The sequence below is a fragment of the Callorhinchus milii genome, unplaced genomic scaffold (genome assembly GCF_018977255.1).
Source record: "Callorhinchus milii isolate IMCB2004 unplaced genomic scaffold, IMCB_Cmil_1.0 Scaffold5, whole genome shotgun sequence".
In the NCBI taxonomy this organism is placed as follows: domain Eukaryota; kingdom Metazoa; phylum Chordata; class Chondrichthyes; order Chimaeriformes; family Callorhinchidae; genus Callorhinchus; species Callorhinchus milii.
The window spans coordinates 37,683,279-37,698,351 of NW_024704746.1; the positions used below are offsets into that span (position 1 = coordinate 37,683,279).

At 36.7% G+C, this 15,073-nt stretch overlaps 1 protein-coding gene across 2 annotated transcripts; it reads left to right on the plus strand.

Annotated features, from left to right (window-relative positions):
- Nucleotides 1-406: 406 nt before the first annotated feature.
- On the plus strand, nucleotides 407-14,787 carry LOC103185336 (CD82 antigen). 2 transcript variants are annotated; one of them, XM_007903777.2, is made up of 9 exons: nucleotides 407-563; nucleotides 1,541-1,635; nucleotides 3,438-3,510; nucleotides 5,469-5,602; nucleotides 6,986-7,060; nucleotides 8,760-8,867; nucleotides 10,807-10,965; nucleotides 12,025-12,108; nucleotides 14,131-14,787. In XM_007903777.2, the coding sequence occupies exons 2-9, from the start codon at nucleotides 1,570-1,572 to the stop codon at nucleotides 14,188-14,190; spliced, it is 759 nt and encodes a 252-aa protein (XP_007901968.1). In that variant the 5' UTR covers nucleotides 407-563; nucleotides 1,541-1,569; the 3' UTR covers nucleotides 14,191-14,787. The 2 variants fall into 2 exon arrangements, with proteins under 2 accessions (XP_007901968.1, XP_007901969.1); XM_007903778.2 differs by having other exon boundaries at nucleotides 5,478-5,602.
- Nucleotides 14,788-15,073: the final 286 nt, after the last annotated feature.

Sequence of the window (15,073 nt, forward strand, 5' to 3'; positions counted from 1 at the left end):
TAAACAGCAAATTACATTTGTATAGCGCCTTTCACATCAGAGGACATCCCAAGGCGCTGGATAAGGAATAATGTCATGCTTTAGAAGTACCAATGTACTTGCTATCTAACCACGACTGCGACAGCTCAAATGTCTGTTAGTCTCACAACCCAGAAACTCTGAACATTTTTAAGGAACTTTTAAAATTATAGTTGAAATTTTGAAGAAGTCATGGGGTGTTTCATTTGGTGCCTGCGTCAGCTTAACAGCTGATTTCTCTGTGTAACTTCATTCTTACTGTAAGAAGATCTGTCTTTCATTCTTTCAAAGCTTTTTGTTACACAGTTCTGGTTAATGAATAATTTACCTGATTACCTGATTACTTGGTGAAACCGTACCTTGTACTTTGGATTCTTTATCTTTAAAATAAGGTGTTTGGCTCAAGATTTGGTTCCGGAAACTGCATCTCTGTTCAGAAAGTATAAGTGATCAGAGAAAACAAGGTTAATAGAATACGAGTAAAATACTGAGACTAAACTGCATTGATGAAATTACCATCTCAAAATTAATTAAAAAGTACTGGGGTAAGTAAGTTCAGTTTTACGACACTGTGCTATATCTTTCTCTCTCTCTGACTTTCTTTTTCTCTATAATGCAATCCCCATGATGTTATCTAACTCTCTCTCATTCCTTCTCTCGTTGACCCACTTTCTGACTCTGAATTTCTCTCTCATACTCTTTTCAGACAAATTCAAAAATAGACATGGTTAGATCCTTGTTTTTAATTCTTTTAGGTCAAGTGATAAGTATGTACAACATGACTCTTGCATCTGGAAAATTATCGATATAGGTATTAAGGTCATATTGAATATGATCTGTTGGCCTAATAGACAGTTCTTACCTATTAAAATAGTATAGACAAATGGTTCAGTTTCACACTGGACGGTGACTTCAGCAAATGTTATTTTTTTGGTTCCTAATATTTGCCAAATCAAAATAAGTGGCCTGTTTGGTTTCAATTGGTACTGATCAGATATGTATTTTGCCAGAATATCATCAACAATTCTTCAATAATTATGCTAGAAACAACAGTTTTAAAATCCCATTCATGGTAATGGGAATACCTTTCTTTTCGACCGCGCCTTTGGTCACCTTCCTCCCCCTCCCCCTGTCCGTTACTGTAAAGCGCTCTGAGATGCCATCCGGGGTGGAGGGCGCTATATAAATCCAAGTTGTTGTTGTTGTAATCCACTGTTCCCAATATAAATGGCATAAAGACTACCTGAAATGTAAAACACTCTGAAAATTAAAAACGATCTACATTGCTTCAAGGCCCTTTATTATTATACTGTTTCACATCTCGAAGGTGTCTTTTTCTAAGAGAGAGTGAGTGGCAATCAATATTTATTGGCATATATTTCTAAGGTAGGCAGACGCTTGCATTGAAGTGAAATTGGATCAACACCTGCTTCTACAAACTGTTGTACTGCCACCAACAGGCATGTTCCATTAAATACTGATCATTTAATATCTGGTTGTCTTGGAATGTCTCTTTACACAGAAATTTTGGAAACCATCATAAGCAAGAAAATGAAATATGAAGACAAAGTGCACATCCTTACTTATGTTCTGAGTATATTTAATTCCATTTTTCTTGTGAGTATGCTGCTTTCTTTTCTAAATGTGATTTCTCTAGTTTTATGAGCATAAAACATTTGTCAAATGATAACACTCACTTGTTAAAAATTTCCGAGATAAAGATCTGATTCTCAAATTTGACCACTATTTTCACTTGTGAAAACTGGTATAATAATTTAGTACATAAATAACTAGAATACTTGCATTTGATATAGCAGCTTTCGTGTTGGAAGGACATCCCAAAGGATGTCACAAGAATTACTGTGAAGTATAGTGACAATGGATTTCTAGCCAGATGTACAATTGTTAATCTTTAGTTTTTTGCCCTAACATATTCCTATCTGATTTTTAATATACAATTTACTGCTATTATTGCTTAAATATATCCCTTTGGATCTCAGTTGCTTCCGCCTGGTATTTGTTTATTATTATTAATAATCCTTGCATTTGATATAGTGCCTTATCGCATCAGTTGATGCATTTCAAAGGATTCACAGGATTTTACTGTGAAGTGTAATAACTATGTATTTGCTGGCAAATGCAGGAATCAGTTTGCACACAGCAATGTTCCACAAACAGCCTCCTGGCTTCCTCCAATACTGCTATCAGTTAACCTCATTATGCAATATCCCTTTATTTTATGTTTTTTCTTTATCTCTCTATTTAGTTATTTTGTTGTGTCCAGATATTATCTTATTGCTTCCAAGTGGCATGGGTTTCATCTAGATTCATATGGCCTCTCTAAAAACAAGCAATCTCTCTGTACTTTTATCCTGTAATCTTTCCTGGTTCTTTCCGAATCGCAAAAAAAAAATGCTCTTCTGAAGTTCAGCACTAATTCTAACGCTCATGTCGCTAATCCTCATCAACATGTCAAATGCAACATTATGAACATTTATGCCTACATGATCCCTCACCTCTAGTTTTACTGACTGTTTCCGATACATTAATAAATCCTAAATTTAACATGGCATCTGCCTTGGTTCACTGATTTGCTACCTGAATCAAAAGGGGCCTGCTTCAATCAATCAGTTTCTTCCCTCCCCCCCACCACCCCCCACCCTCCAAATGAAATTACCGAGTAACTGAAATTGCCAAGGATCAAAAGTCTTCTCTTTGTGGCAATTTCCCACAGTTACTCAAAACAGTTCAATGTCAACTTGTCTACTTTGCCTGAGTTGCTATAAAGTTATGTGTTTAGAATGTGCCAACCATTACGATATAGTAGAATAACTGTATCGCCTTGTTTATACTTCATCGATGAAAGCAACTCAGAAATAGGAAGCATTGGCCTCTCTATTGAGTTTCCATTCTCCATTGTACTATAAACATAGTGATACAACATGCCGTTGAGAGAGATTCCAGAATTACTTGATTTTTGCTAAGCAAACAGCATATTTATAAGGTGTGAATAGAGTCTCAGAATAATCTAATGTGAAATAGTCACTGCTTAATAGTTCTTTTAGTTTCAAACCCAAATGTTTGACCTACGTTGCATAATTTTAGATGCAAATTGCAGTTAGTGTTCTGTGTTTCTAAACTACTGAAACATTTCCTGACAAATTTCTATTTTACCTCTAAACAAAGATGCTCTGATCTAAATCTTATATTTTTAAAACACCTTGTGGAAATGTTTCAAAGTGTTTAACAAATAATTCTGATCAAGTGCAGTGACTGTTTTGTTTGTAAAGCCATGACTATTTTCACCAGAAATGTCTCACAAAAAACCATGATCATTTAAGCTGAGGATGATTGACCAATAGATCACAGACTGTGACTGCCTGCATTTTGGTTGAAATGGTTCTTTTACATACTTTCAGATTGTTGGAGCAATCATTTTGGGAAGCGGCATTTGGGTGTTGTGGGATAAGAACAGTTTCATCACTGTGCTATGTGAGTACAGTTTCATTCACTGAAAGCTAAAGAAATAGGAGAGCAAGATTGTAATGCAAAATAAGAAGTTAAACATGTTAATATTATCTTTTTAGAAAATAACATTAATGTATATGATTGAAAATAAATGTCCTGTGTAGAATTGCTGATGGGAGGATGGTGAGACATTATTTCTGAGTTTAAAATAACTCATTCAGAATCAGGATCTGACTTTTCATTTCACACGTTTAATTTAATTTTAAACATGAATGAACAATGGTTTAAATTCTTTCATTAGCAAAACAATCAGCACATTTAGGTAACCAAATTGTTAATAATAATCCTTACATTGGATATCATGCCTTATCATTGTTGTTGAAAGGTTTGAAAGCACTTCACACAATTTACTGATGATGATTGTGTGTTGTTTTTGCATACCAGTATTCCACAAACCACAAAATGAATGTCCAATTTTCTCTGGGTATTGTTTACCCGGACACTATGAGAAACTCTTCAATTGTGTGCTTACGTCTTTTGATTACAATTGCCTCAATTGTCCTTATATACTTCTCATGAGGCTCTTCTATTGTAACTCCATTTGATTGCAGGTTAGACATACTCTGAACTCTTGGAGTAGCTGCATTTTTGTAGCTCTAAAATTCAAATAAATGCAATAACACATTGTAGACCTTATATGCAATTTTAAATGTGTATTCCTGATTGTACCCAATATAGCAGAATATCCTCTCTTCATTCACCAACATGCACAGTACTGATGATAATGTATTATGCCATCGAGCATTTTTACTGCAACAAAAATATTTATGCCACATTAAACAGTCAGCGAATATAAAATATAACAAAGAAAAGTAACCATGAAGCTCTAATATAATTGTTCCTACCACAAAATATCCTTTCTCTTAGTCACACAGATCATAATCCAATTGGGAGTTCCTGAGGGCATCACTCAGCAGATTTGTTTCGATACAGATGGCAAATCAAGTTTAATGTAGCAAAAGGTGAAGTAATTCACTTTGGCAGGAAAAATAAAGAAGTTGTCTCTAATCTGGATGGTAGGAAACTCAGAGGAGTAGAGGAGGAAGAAATCTGGGAATTCAGATTCCCAAATCTCGACAAGTGGCTATATAGGTAGATAAGGCTATAAAAAAAAGACAATGGGATTTGGGCTTTATAATAATAATAATCCTTGCAATTAATATAGCGTCTTATCACATATTCAAGATGTCTCAAAGCAATTCACAGAATATAATGGACTGTTTTGTGAGCGAAATCCACAGAGATAGAATATAAAAGTGAGGAGGTGATGTTGAATTTGTACAAAAACCTCGATAAGACCACACTTGGAGTATTGTGTCCAATTCTGGTCTCCACATTATAAGAAGCATGTAGCAGCGATGGAAAGAGTACAGAGTAGATTTATAAGAATAATACCAGGCTATCAGAATAGACTGGAGAGGTTAAGCCTTTTTGCACTAGAGTAGAGGCATTTAAGGAGGACGTCCTCCCGACCTGAAAGGTGCTATACAAATGTAATTCTGTTGTTGTTTGTTGACCTAATAGGAGTGTTTAAAATTATAAAAAGAATGGGAGAAGAGTGGAGTATAAACACCAGCATGGACTGGTTGGCAGAATGGCCTGTTTCCATGCTGTACATTCTTTTTAAATGTTTGTGAATTTACAAAATTTATCTTCTGCTTCCTATTAATGTTGCTATTTTTACAAAATGAAAATATATCGAATGTGAATGTGAACCAAGAAGCTGAATTGAGAAAGAGTTGACCCTTTGAAGTTTACTAATGACGACGAATGAGGCTGGTTAGACTCGAAGCTTTATCTTGACAGTTTAATACACAATATATATAAAAAGTTGTTTTGATTGCATAGTTTGGGGGATGTTGGAAAAAACATGAAAGGCTGTTTTATAAGTTTATGTGCTGATCGGTTTCCAAACTTCTAAGTCCCTGCAGATGAAAATGATAATGTCTTAAGGATCGCTGCCTACTGTTTCCTTGCGATTGGTATCACTGCTATCATAGTCTGCTTGATGGGATGTATAGGAAGCATAAAAGAAGTAAAATGCTTACTTATTCTGGTAAGTTCAGTGCACTTTAAAACTTCCTGCCATTAAAAGCCCATAAAAAGTTGAACTTCTGGATAGTTTTTCATATTTTATAGCAGCATGCTCCTGTAAATATTGCATTAAATGTGATGCCTATCAAATGGGACATGATTGTCAAAGAAGTATTGTGATTTAATTTCAGCTACATTGTCCAACACTTGATACACTTACTTCAGAACCCTGGATTGTTTACTTAATTATATGTTTTAATATGAATCCCATAGTTAGTTTTTGTCGGTCTAAACTATCTGAATCCAACTTAAATGTTATTTCATTTGAACTATAGTGAAATATATCAGGAGCACTGGCTTGTCATAGCAATGTGGAACAATTAAGTGGGTATATGTGCCAATTAAGTGGGTATATGCTTGGTATCAAAATATATCAAAGCAATTGGTAATGTGGAAATTCCCTCCTTCCAATACTATTATTATTTCAACATAATATTGCCAGATCTGGTATGCAGGTAATAAAATGCTGGATGTATTTTTATATATAAGTATAGTTTGAAAATGCCAATGTGATTTTGATAAGATCCATAAAGACCCAATGATAGCAAATCAAGTCTACATCTCTTTTCGATAATTGTAATACGGTAAGCCCTCAGGGGCCCTGCTGATCTTCAGTAGCCAGGGATGTCGACTTTCACTCAGTTTGAATCCCGCAAACAAACGATAGCTGTCTTCTGCTGGTGGGATTCAAACAATTGTAACCCCAGTACCAGCATTTACTGGCATGTTTGGGGCACTGTGAAAAACTGTGTTGAAATAATAATAATAATAATAATTCTTGCATCTGATATAGGATCTTCTCAAAGTGCTTCACAGAATATACTGTAAAATTAACTGACTATATTTTGTGGGCAAAATGCGTCAGCCAATTGCGCTCAGCAATGTCCCATGAACAGTCGTGGATTGATGACCAGATTATTGTTATTTACTGCTAGGTAAACAAAGTCATGTGGAGTAAGGAAACTTGCCCAACATTTCGCCCTGCCGGGAATTGAATCTAGGTCCTCTCGCTTGCGAGGCGAGTGCTCCAACCACTAAGCTACAGGACTCCACAAAACCATAAATGCCAGTACCAATACTGTAATTATACTCAGCCAGAAAGTCCGGCTCGCCATATCATATCTCCCCCACCACCCACCCCCAACCCCATTGATCCGGCTAGAAGCGGTTTTAGTATATTGTTTTAATATATTGATTGATCTCAGTCGAGGCAGCTGCAGGTGGATTTCATTTGTGTTCAAGGAAATGTATTTTAAGAGATCGTATTGTTTAATGGATAGTTAAATATGGTATCAGTTGGGTAGGAATTCTTTCCGCAATTTATTTTGTTTTATTTCTCTTTTAGTACTTGATATTCCTCGCTCTCATTTTCATCATTCAACTTGCTATTGGATTAGCTCTACTTTTCCAGCAAAATAAGGTATGTGAAATATTATTGTGTGGATTGGTAGGGTTATAAATTGTTAAAGAGAATTTAGGATAAAGAGAAGGGTAAATTTAGGGTAAATTGATCTTGAGTTACATTTCTTTGTGCCCAATCAGTCAGGTTGTTCAATAAGACACTTGAATAGAATCACAAATAAGATTCCCTTGCAGTGTTATCACAACTGGGCATCATTCCATGGGTTTGGATGCTATTTATGGTGCTGGGACTGAATTAGGAGTTGTCTGTTCTGTGGAGGATGGGTTTGAACAGTGGAGATGTGAGGGGTGAAGGATTATTGTGGAGTATGTTTTGTTTTCCTTTGTAAATCAGGATGGATTTGTACAAAGCTCAAACCACTCCACACAGTGTATTTCTTATTGCTGAGGGAAGCGGTGTGGGTCGCTACCCTGCATGAGGGGCTCTATATGAATGCAAGTTGTTGTTGTTGCTTTGAGGATTAGTGACTATTGTTATTAGTGAGTATGGGTATCTCAGGAAATATGGCTCCTCGTTTGCATCCAAAAATACCCCACATAGATCAATGAGAGCATTGATAGGCATTGTCTTTTGTTTCATTTTGGATGAGGGAAGCATATTGATCAGAATACTGGAAGAACTGCTTGTCTTCCAATAACAGCATGGGATCTTCAGAATCAGTACAGTGTGTTGAAATTTCAAAACACTATGTTTTTTGGGTCAGCCAGGTGACTGACACATGTGGCAACCCATCATATGCTTAAGAGTATCCAAACCAGACTGTGAGTTCCACATATATATGCCACCTACACTTGGAAATTCCCCTATGTCTGGAATGGAATGTGCACTCGCTCCCTGGAGAGGTGCTCCCAGATTATGAATCCCGGAGAATATGAGGGACAGGTCGGCATGAGCCAAGGTTTGGGGGACCCAAGAGTGTGAGTTGAGGGTACTTCTGGAGTTGAGCCAGGTAAAACTGCATAGCTTGCCATTGAGAGCACTGTTTTGCAAGCTTCTTACTACTTCTCTGGCCGACCACCCTGACTATTTCAGGGTTAACAGGATCTGAGAGCCCTTGAATACTGCAGACCCGCCTAGCTCAGGAATCAGACTACTGAGACTGCCACACATTCCACATCCTAAAAACCCTCTGTCCAAAAAAAAACCTCCTAATTTCCTTGCCTTTTCCTTTTGCCCATGCTATCGTGTGCAATCTTTTCCCTTTATTTAATTTTTACATGTGACCTATCTTTACACCATATTTTTTGGTGCTTGTTAGTTTTCTGAGTAAACATACTGCTCCTCCCAAACAATGAGGAAGCATATAGTGATGTGATGTATCTGTGATTATTGCTTTTCCTTCAGTAAATCATCATCACTACTAAACTGGATTAAAGATATTGATTTTTGTTTCCATTATAACTGGTGCCATGTACCTGGCAAAAAAATTGACAGTTTGCAATGACTTTCGGGAACCCACTTCTGAGTCAATGTCTTATGCTGAAAAAAGGATATGATAAAGGGTGGTTGACTCATTGTGCATCATTAATGATTCAATCAATTATACTGAATATTCATGTAATGTTTGCTGTTCTACTAACTGTTTCTCCTGACAACAAAAAGGATTCACTCTGAATCCTGTCATTTAGCAGCAGGAATCACATTGTTGATTATCAAAATAGCCAAGAATCAATTAAAGTGTCTTTCATTTTACCAGATTGAAAAAGTATTGGATGAGAAAACTCTTGACGTCATCAAGCACTATGGCAACAACGACTTTCCTGAAGAACACACGTGGAAACTTTTGGATATCATACAAAAACAAGTACGTCTAAATAAACAAACACGTAAGCAATAAAGATTGGTTAACCTGAAATGTTGTAGTATTGTGGAGTATTGCACAGAAACCTATCGTTTGGTCCATCACATTTGCAATAATTGTTTTTACTCCACATGAGCCATTTAATTTGATCCCACTCACCTGCTCACTCCTGTTTAATATGCCATACAACAACAACAACAAGATTACATTTATAGAGCGCCTTTCACGTCGGGAGGATGTCCGAAGGCACTTGGAACTGGAAAGACTAGGGATCAAGAATACGTGGCCACTCTGTTTTAGATACAATAAATGATACATCTGTACATCCCTTCCTCTTTAATTCGAAACTAAGAGTTACTTGAAGATCGATTAAATGATTGCTCTTTCTGAAGCCTTAACAATTCTATTGTGCAACACATGAGTAGACTTGGGGTTTTATAGTAGACCTTTGGAATCCTCATGTCAGCTGTTATTCTTACCTCAGCAGCAAAGATTGTGATAGCAATAGAGTGTCAAGGCTTTAAGGTGCCAATCTTCTCAAAACATTTAAAGAGGAAACAAATGACGGCATCATACTGGCATTCATACTCACCTTGCTTTACATGCTTCTTCAGAGGTCTCACCATGGTTGTGCCTTAGGAAAGATACAAGTGGATAGATAATAATTTGGGGAGGACAAGTTTGTAGGGCTATGGGGAGAGAGCGGGGGAGTAAGATTGATTTGGATAGCTCTTTTCAAAGAGCTGGCACAGATACATTGGGTTGAATGGCCTCCTTCTGTGCTGTATAATTCTATGGTTCTATGGAGACCAGCACTGACTAGAGCGCAGGAGGCAAAATTGTGGGCAAATCCAGCTCCTTCCAAACTATTCTCCTACACCATCTAAACTGATTCAAGAGCAGCCACTGTAATAATAATCCTTCCATTTGATACAGCACTTGATCACCTCATCAAAGAGTCTCAAAACAGTTCACAGGATTTTATATTGCTGGGTCTAGTGACTGTGTATTTAAAATCAAATAAGGCAACCAATTTGCGTGCAGCAATGTCTCACAAACACCCATGAAGTGAATAATCAACTTTATCAGGGAATGTTGGCCAGGATATTTCCCTTCTCTTTTCAAATAGTACTATGTGATTTTTAATATCCACCCAAATAGGTAGACAGGACTTCGGTTTAACATCTCATTTGAAGTCGGGACCTCCGACAATACAGCACTGCCCCAGCATTATATTGGATTGTTAGCTTAGACTGTGAGTTTAAAATCCAGATGTGGGGCATGAACACTAGCCTGACTCAGAGGCAAAAATGCTACAAGCCAAGTTTTACCTCCTATCCCCCATCCTATTCCCCGGCTCGGCATCAGGCTCTGCCACTGTCAAGTACTCTGAGACGCTAACGTGTGTGAGGGGCACTATACAAATGCAAGTTGTTGTTGTACTTCTCAAACCCACTGTCTTATCCTGGAATGGTGTGTAATGCAGGAAGACTATAGGAGAAAATATAGCAATACAATCACACTCATGGTAAAGTCAGAATACTTGACATTTAGGAGGTAAAACATACAAGATCTTAAACAATAGCCTTTGACGGTTTTACTCAAGAGTTATTTAATCTTTGAGTGTGAATCACACTTTATATTAATCTCATAGACATAATATGTTGTCCATGCAGTCAATGCCAAAATATTAAGTAACGATTGAATGAAGTTGCTTAGGTGGAACGATAATCTTAACTTTGATATATTACAGCATATTGATGGCAAGGGAAACCTTTATCACATCCTATTTTAGTTCAAAGATGCAAGAGAGTTTTGATGAAGGGGGCATCATGAAATAGATGCTCCAGTTGCAGAATAACGTGAACACAATGGGGAGGTTTTTCTATGGATTTAAAATTGAATGCTAACTCATGTGTTTGGATTTGTGTTTGAATCTTAGATTAACTGTTGTGGGCACTACAACAACACAGATTGGAAGATGAATGAAGTGATCTTATCCTTCCCCAATTTGACCCTGATTCCTTCCTCTTGTACCAATAATACAATTACTTCTAGCCTCTTCTGTAATGTGACTGAGGACACCTACATCTACCCAGAGGTAAGGAACATTCTGCTTAGCCAATTTTTACATAAATACCCATTGCAATTCATTACCCCATTGAAGATCTATCCCATAGAAGCATTGCATGTTATTCAGCAAAATGTTAGATTATTTTCATTAAACCCAGGAATATAAATAAACCATCTTCTAGATATCTTTGAGTTAAGGTTAGGTCAGAAATTAACCATTTTTGATAGGATTTAAAAAGAATCAGTCATGAGTGCTGTACTCAGTAACTGTTTTGAACAAATTGGTCTCACAGCATCCAACATAATGCAGTGCAATGCAACAGAACCAGTTATATTGAGTTATAATAGACATTTCATATTCAGACTTCCTAGATGATGTGTTTAAAGAGTCAATACAAGGAAAAGCAAAATTAACCTGATCTGTGAGCTCTCAGTAGTTTTTAACCTTGCACTGATGTTACTCAATTTTTGACAACTGTGTTTGCACAAATCTTTGTGCTAATTGTGTTAATTTGTAAAGTGCTGACTCTAAAGTCTACATTTTTACCAAGTGAATTGCTCTTTAGTGCCTCCCATATCTCTTTGGATATCAGGCTGACTGTCTGTCAGTTAATGTGCAGAACATTTCGTTAGTTACTATCTCACTTTTAGTTGCAATCATATGGAAATCCCCAAGGAAAGGCAGTGTCAGGCTGTTACTGTTACTCCCTCCAAGGAAGGGCCTGGCTTTTCACTCATTTTCTCTGATAGCAGAATGGGATTCAGGAATCAATCACATGGAGAGGGTTCATCTTAGAGGAAAGAGTGGAGTGTTCTTCATTTCAATAGAAATATTAAGATGGAGATTGATGAATATTTGGGTATCAGTGAATATGGTGAAATGGCAGAAAAATAGAATTAGATTGCAGAATAGCCAATAATCTAATAAAATAGTGCTGCAGGCTCAAAGGCCTGGAAGATCTACGTTCTTATGTTCCTGATTATTTCCAGAAAAGGACAGGTGGCAAATTTGAGTAATAGGTTGAATTGATTGTTTTGAAATTATACATGGTCTGTCCATGTTGTATAATTTAGCCGTGTCTTACAGGGCTGTAAAACAGCAATCCAAGATTGGCTTTTTAACAGCATCTTCATTATTCTCGGAGTGGCTGTGGGTCTCCTCCTCACACAGGTACAACATTGAATTCTAATACTGTGACTCTCAATCTGTGTTTTAGTTAATCCAGTTATACATTCATACAAATAAAATGTAAATGGACATTCAAAGACTGGGTGTTTTGACATCAGTGACAATACAATTTGCATTTATGTAGACATATCAAGAGGGGTGTGGGAAGGGGAAATGGCTGAAAGAGCAATCAAACAGGTACATTATGAGGCACGTCTTGACATGAATAAAGAGAAAAGAAATTGTAACAGATAGACAAAGAGCTGCCTTGAACTACTAAAAAAAGTTTCAATGCATGATCAATTTCTTCCCAAAAAGCTGCTAAACATTATTGTTTTATGGCAGTACAGTCATAACCACTGGGCACAATAATATTGATAATAATGCTTGCATTTGATACAGTGCCTTATAACCTCATTGAGATGTCTCAAAGCACTTCATAGAATGTTGCTGTGAAGTGTGGTGACTATTTGTGAGCAAACATGACAGCAAATTTGCACACTGCAATGTCCCACAAACAACCCTGAAGTGAATGAACATTTTTTTTATTTGGAGGATTGTTTGCCAGGACACCAGTAAAAATTCTCTTATTTTTTAAAATACTGCTAAGGAACTTTTAACAGATAAAGAGCATGTCGGTTAATTATTATCAAAGAATGTCACCTCCAGCAATGCATTGTAGTGTCAGCCAAGACTGTGGGTTTTAAATTCTGGTTTGGTACTTGAATTCACAACCTTCTAACTCAGTGGTTAGCACAAAGTATTTCACAGGTAGCTTTCATGTATCATATGGTAAACTGAAAAAATGCGAAAAATGTCACCAGCACTCTCTAGCTAACCTCTAGCATTAGAGATCTATTATTATACTGTACACTTATACTGACGTGAATGCCAGTTGTTTTCCTATTTGGATAATTGAAATTGAATGAGTTTTAACCTGATCCATTTTAATATAGAGTAAATAGGGCTGCGATGGGTGTGCACAACCAGAAGCAAATCAATGACATGGCCATTTATGACCTCTTTTGTTGATTCCATATTCGCCCATAAAATACAGTCACTCCACTTTACAGAATATCCTGTGAAGCACTTTGTGATGGCATAAGATAAGAATTATTATTTTAACTCTAGGTAACTCCCACAAAAAAGTTTGTCTTGAAAAGAACTACATGAACGAAGAAGCTCAGATAGTCAGTGCATCACTATATATTGCATCAGAGTATATTGCTCTGTATGTGTATATAGTTCCCTTGTCAGTTTATCTCACTTGATAGCACTCTTGCCTTTGGGGTCAAAAGATGATGGTTTCAAGCTTGAGCTCAGAAATTAAACTGACAGTCAAGCATTACTGAGGGATTTCTACACTGTTGGAGCTGTTGTCCTTCAGATGAAACATTAAATTCAGGAGACCATCTGCCTGTTCAGGTAGACATTATTTCAAAGAAATTCTCTCAGCTTTGTGGCCAATATTTTTCACTCATTAAAATTTCACCATAAAGATTGATTGGACATTCATCTCAATACTGTTCTGGGATAATGCTTCTGCAGCTTCTGCAGCTGAATTTTGCTGATGTTCATTCACTTCAAAAATAACTCATCACATGAAGAGCTTTAAGATATATTAGCGGAATTAGGTGCTATATCAAATGTGAGTATCGATACATAATAGGTTTTCTACTCTCAGCTTGTGTTGCTTGCGGAGAGATGGAATGTAAATAAAAAAGATTAAGATTCAACACACATCAGATTCACACAACATATGGTGGTTTATTCCGAATAGCAGGTTCTGTGGGTGGGTCCATGTGAATAATAGTTCCACAGCAGATCTCAGACAGACATAATATAGATGGATTTCTGGAAGAAAGGAAAATGAGGGAAGATGAAGAGAACTTTTATTTCACATAATAGTTCCATTAAAATAATCATAGAGGATTGCAATATTGTAATAAGATGTTTTGAAGATCTGTTGCTGGATATGTTTCTTGGTAAAGCTGTTTATCGTCTAATGTACTTACCTCTCTCTAGGTGTTTCAATTTATACTAGCAGTGCAGCTGATCAAGACTATCAAGAAACATGTGATCTAACTGAAAAACTGCAGATCGCATCAGACAGAGATAAGCTCTTTCATCCCTTAAAGGGAACTGTTCAGTTCTTTCTAACCAGAGCCCAAATTAAAGGCCAAATCTTCTTTTGTGTGAGCTAAATTGGAAGGCTGCCTCTATTAAGTTGCAACATCATGGAAAGTGATCAGTTTCTTGCAGGCCTGTACAATACCATGGATAACTAACTGTACTTTGCTTCAGGTGTACTTGAATGAAGTGACTCACATTTAATCCAGCAAACAAATTTCACAGTGTAATGTAGCAACATGCTAAATAAATGGATTGGGATTTATTTTTACAACAGAGACCAGTGGAAAGGTTTCATACAGAATTTAGAAAAGGGTTTTAAAATTCTATTGAAATTGCAATCTCATATCCAGGTTAACGCATTGCATCTCACACCTTTATAGAAGTTTCAGGAACTCCATAATAATGAAGGTTTGCTGTGCTGGATTTCCTTTCAAAATTAATGATCAGAACCTTGGGACGTCCTCCTGACGTAAACATGCTTTTTAAATGTAAATTTGTTGTTGCTTATTTATGATGTTTTGTCAGTGTGCAATAAACTGTTAAACTATTAAAATGAAACTATTTGATAAGTGTTTTTAAACTAATCAGACTCTAATAGTATTGATGTATTGTTGAGAGGAACCTACTCTGATCAGGCAGTAGAATCGTGCTTCAAAGATGCTGACGTAACCGAGATTTCCCCCAAAACCTCAGTTGGTAAAGTTACAGAACAGTCTGAGCCACACACACTAGGAAGATCCCAAGTTCACTCTCTTGCCTATGCTTACTTAACTCATCTCAGCCAGGCTAACAGAAGGAGTGAAATTGGCATTCATATCAGGAAAGCATAAATCAC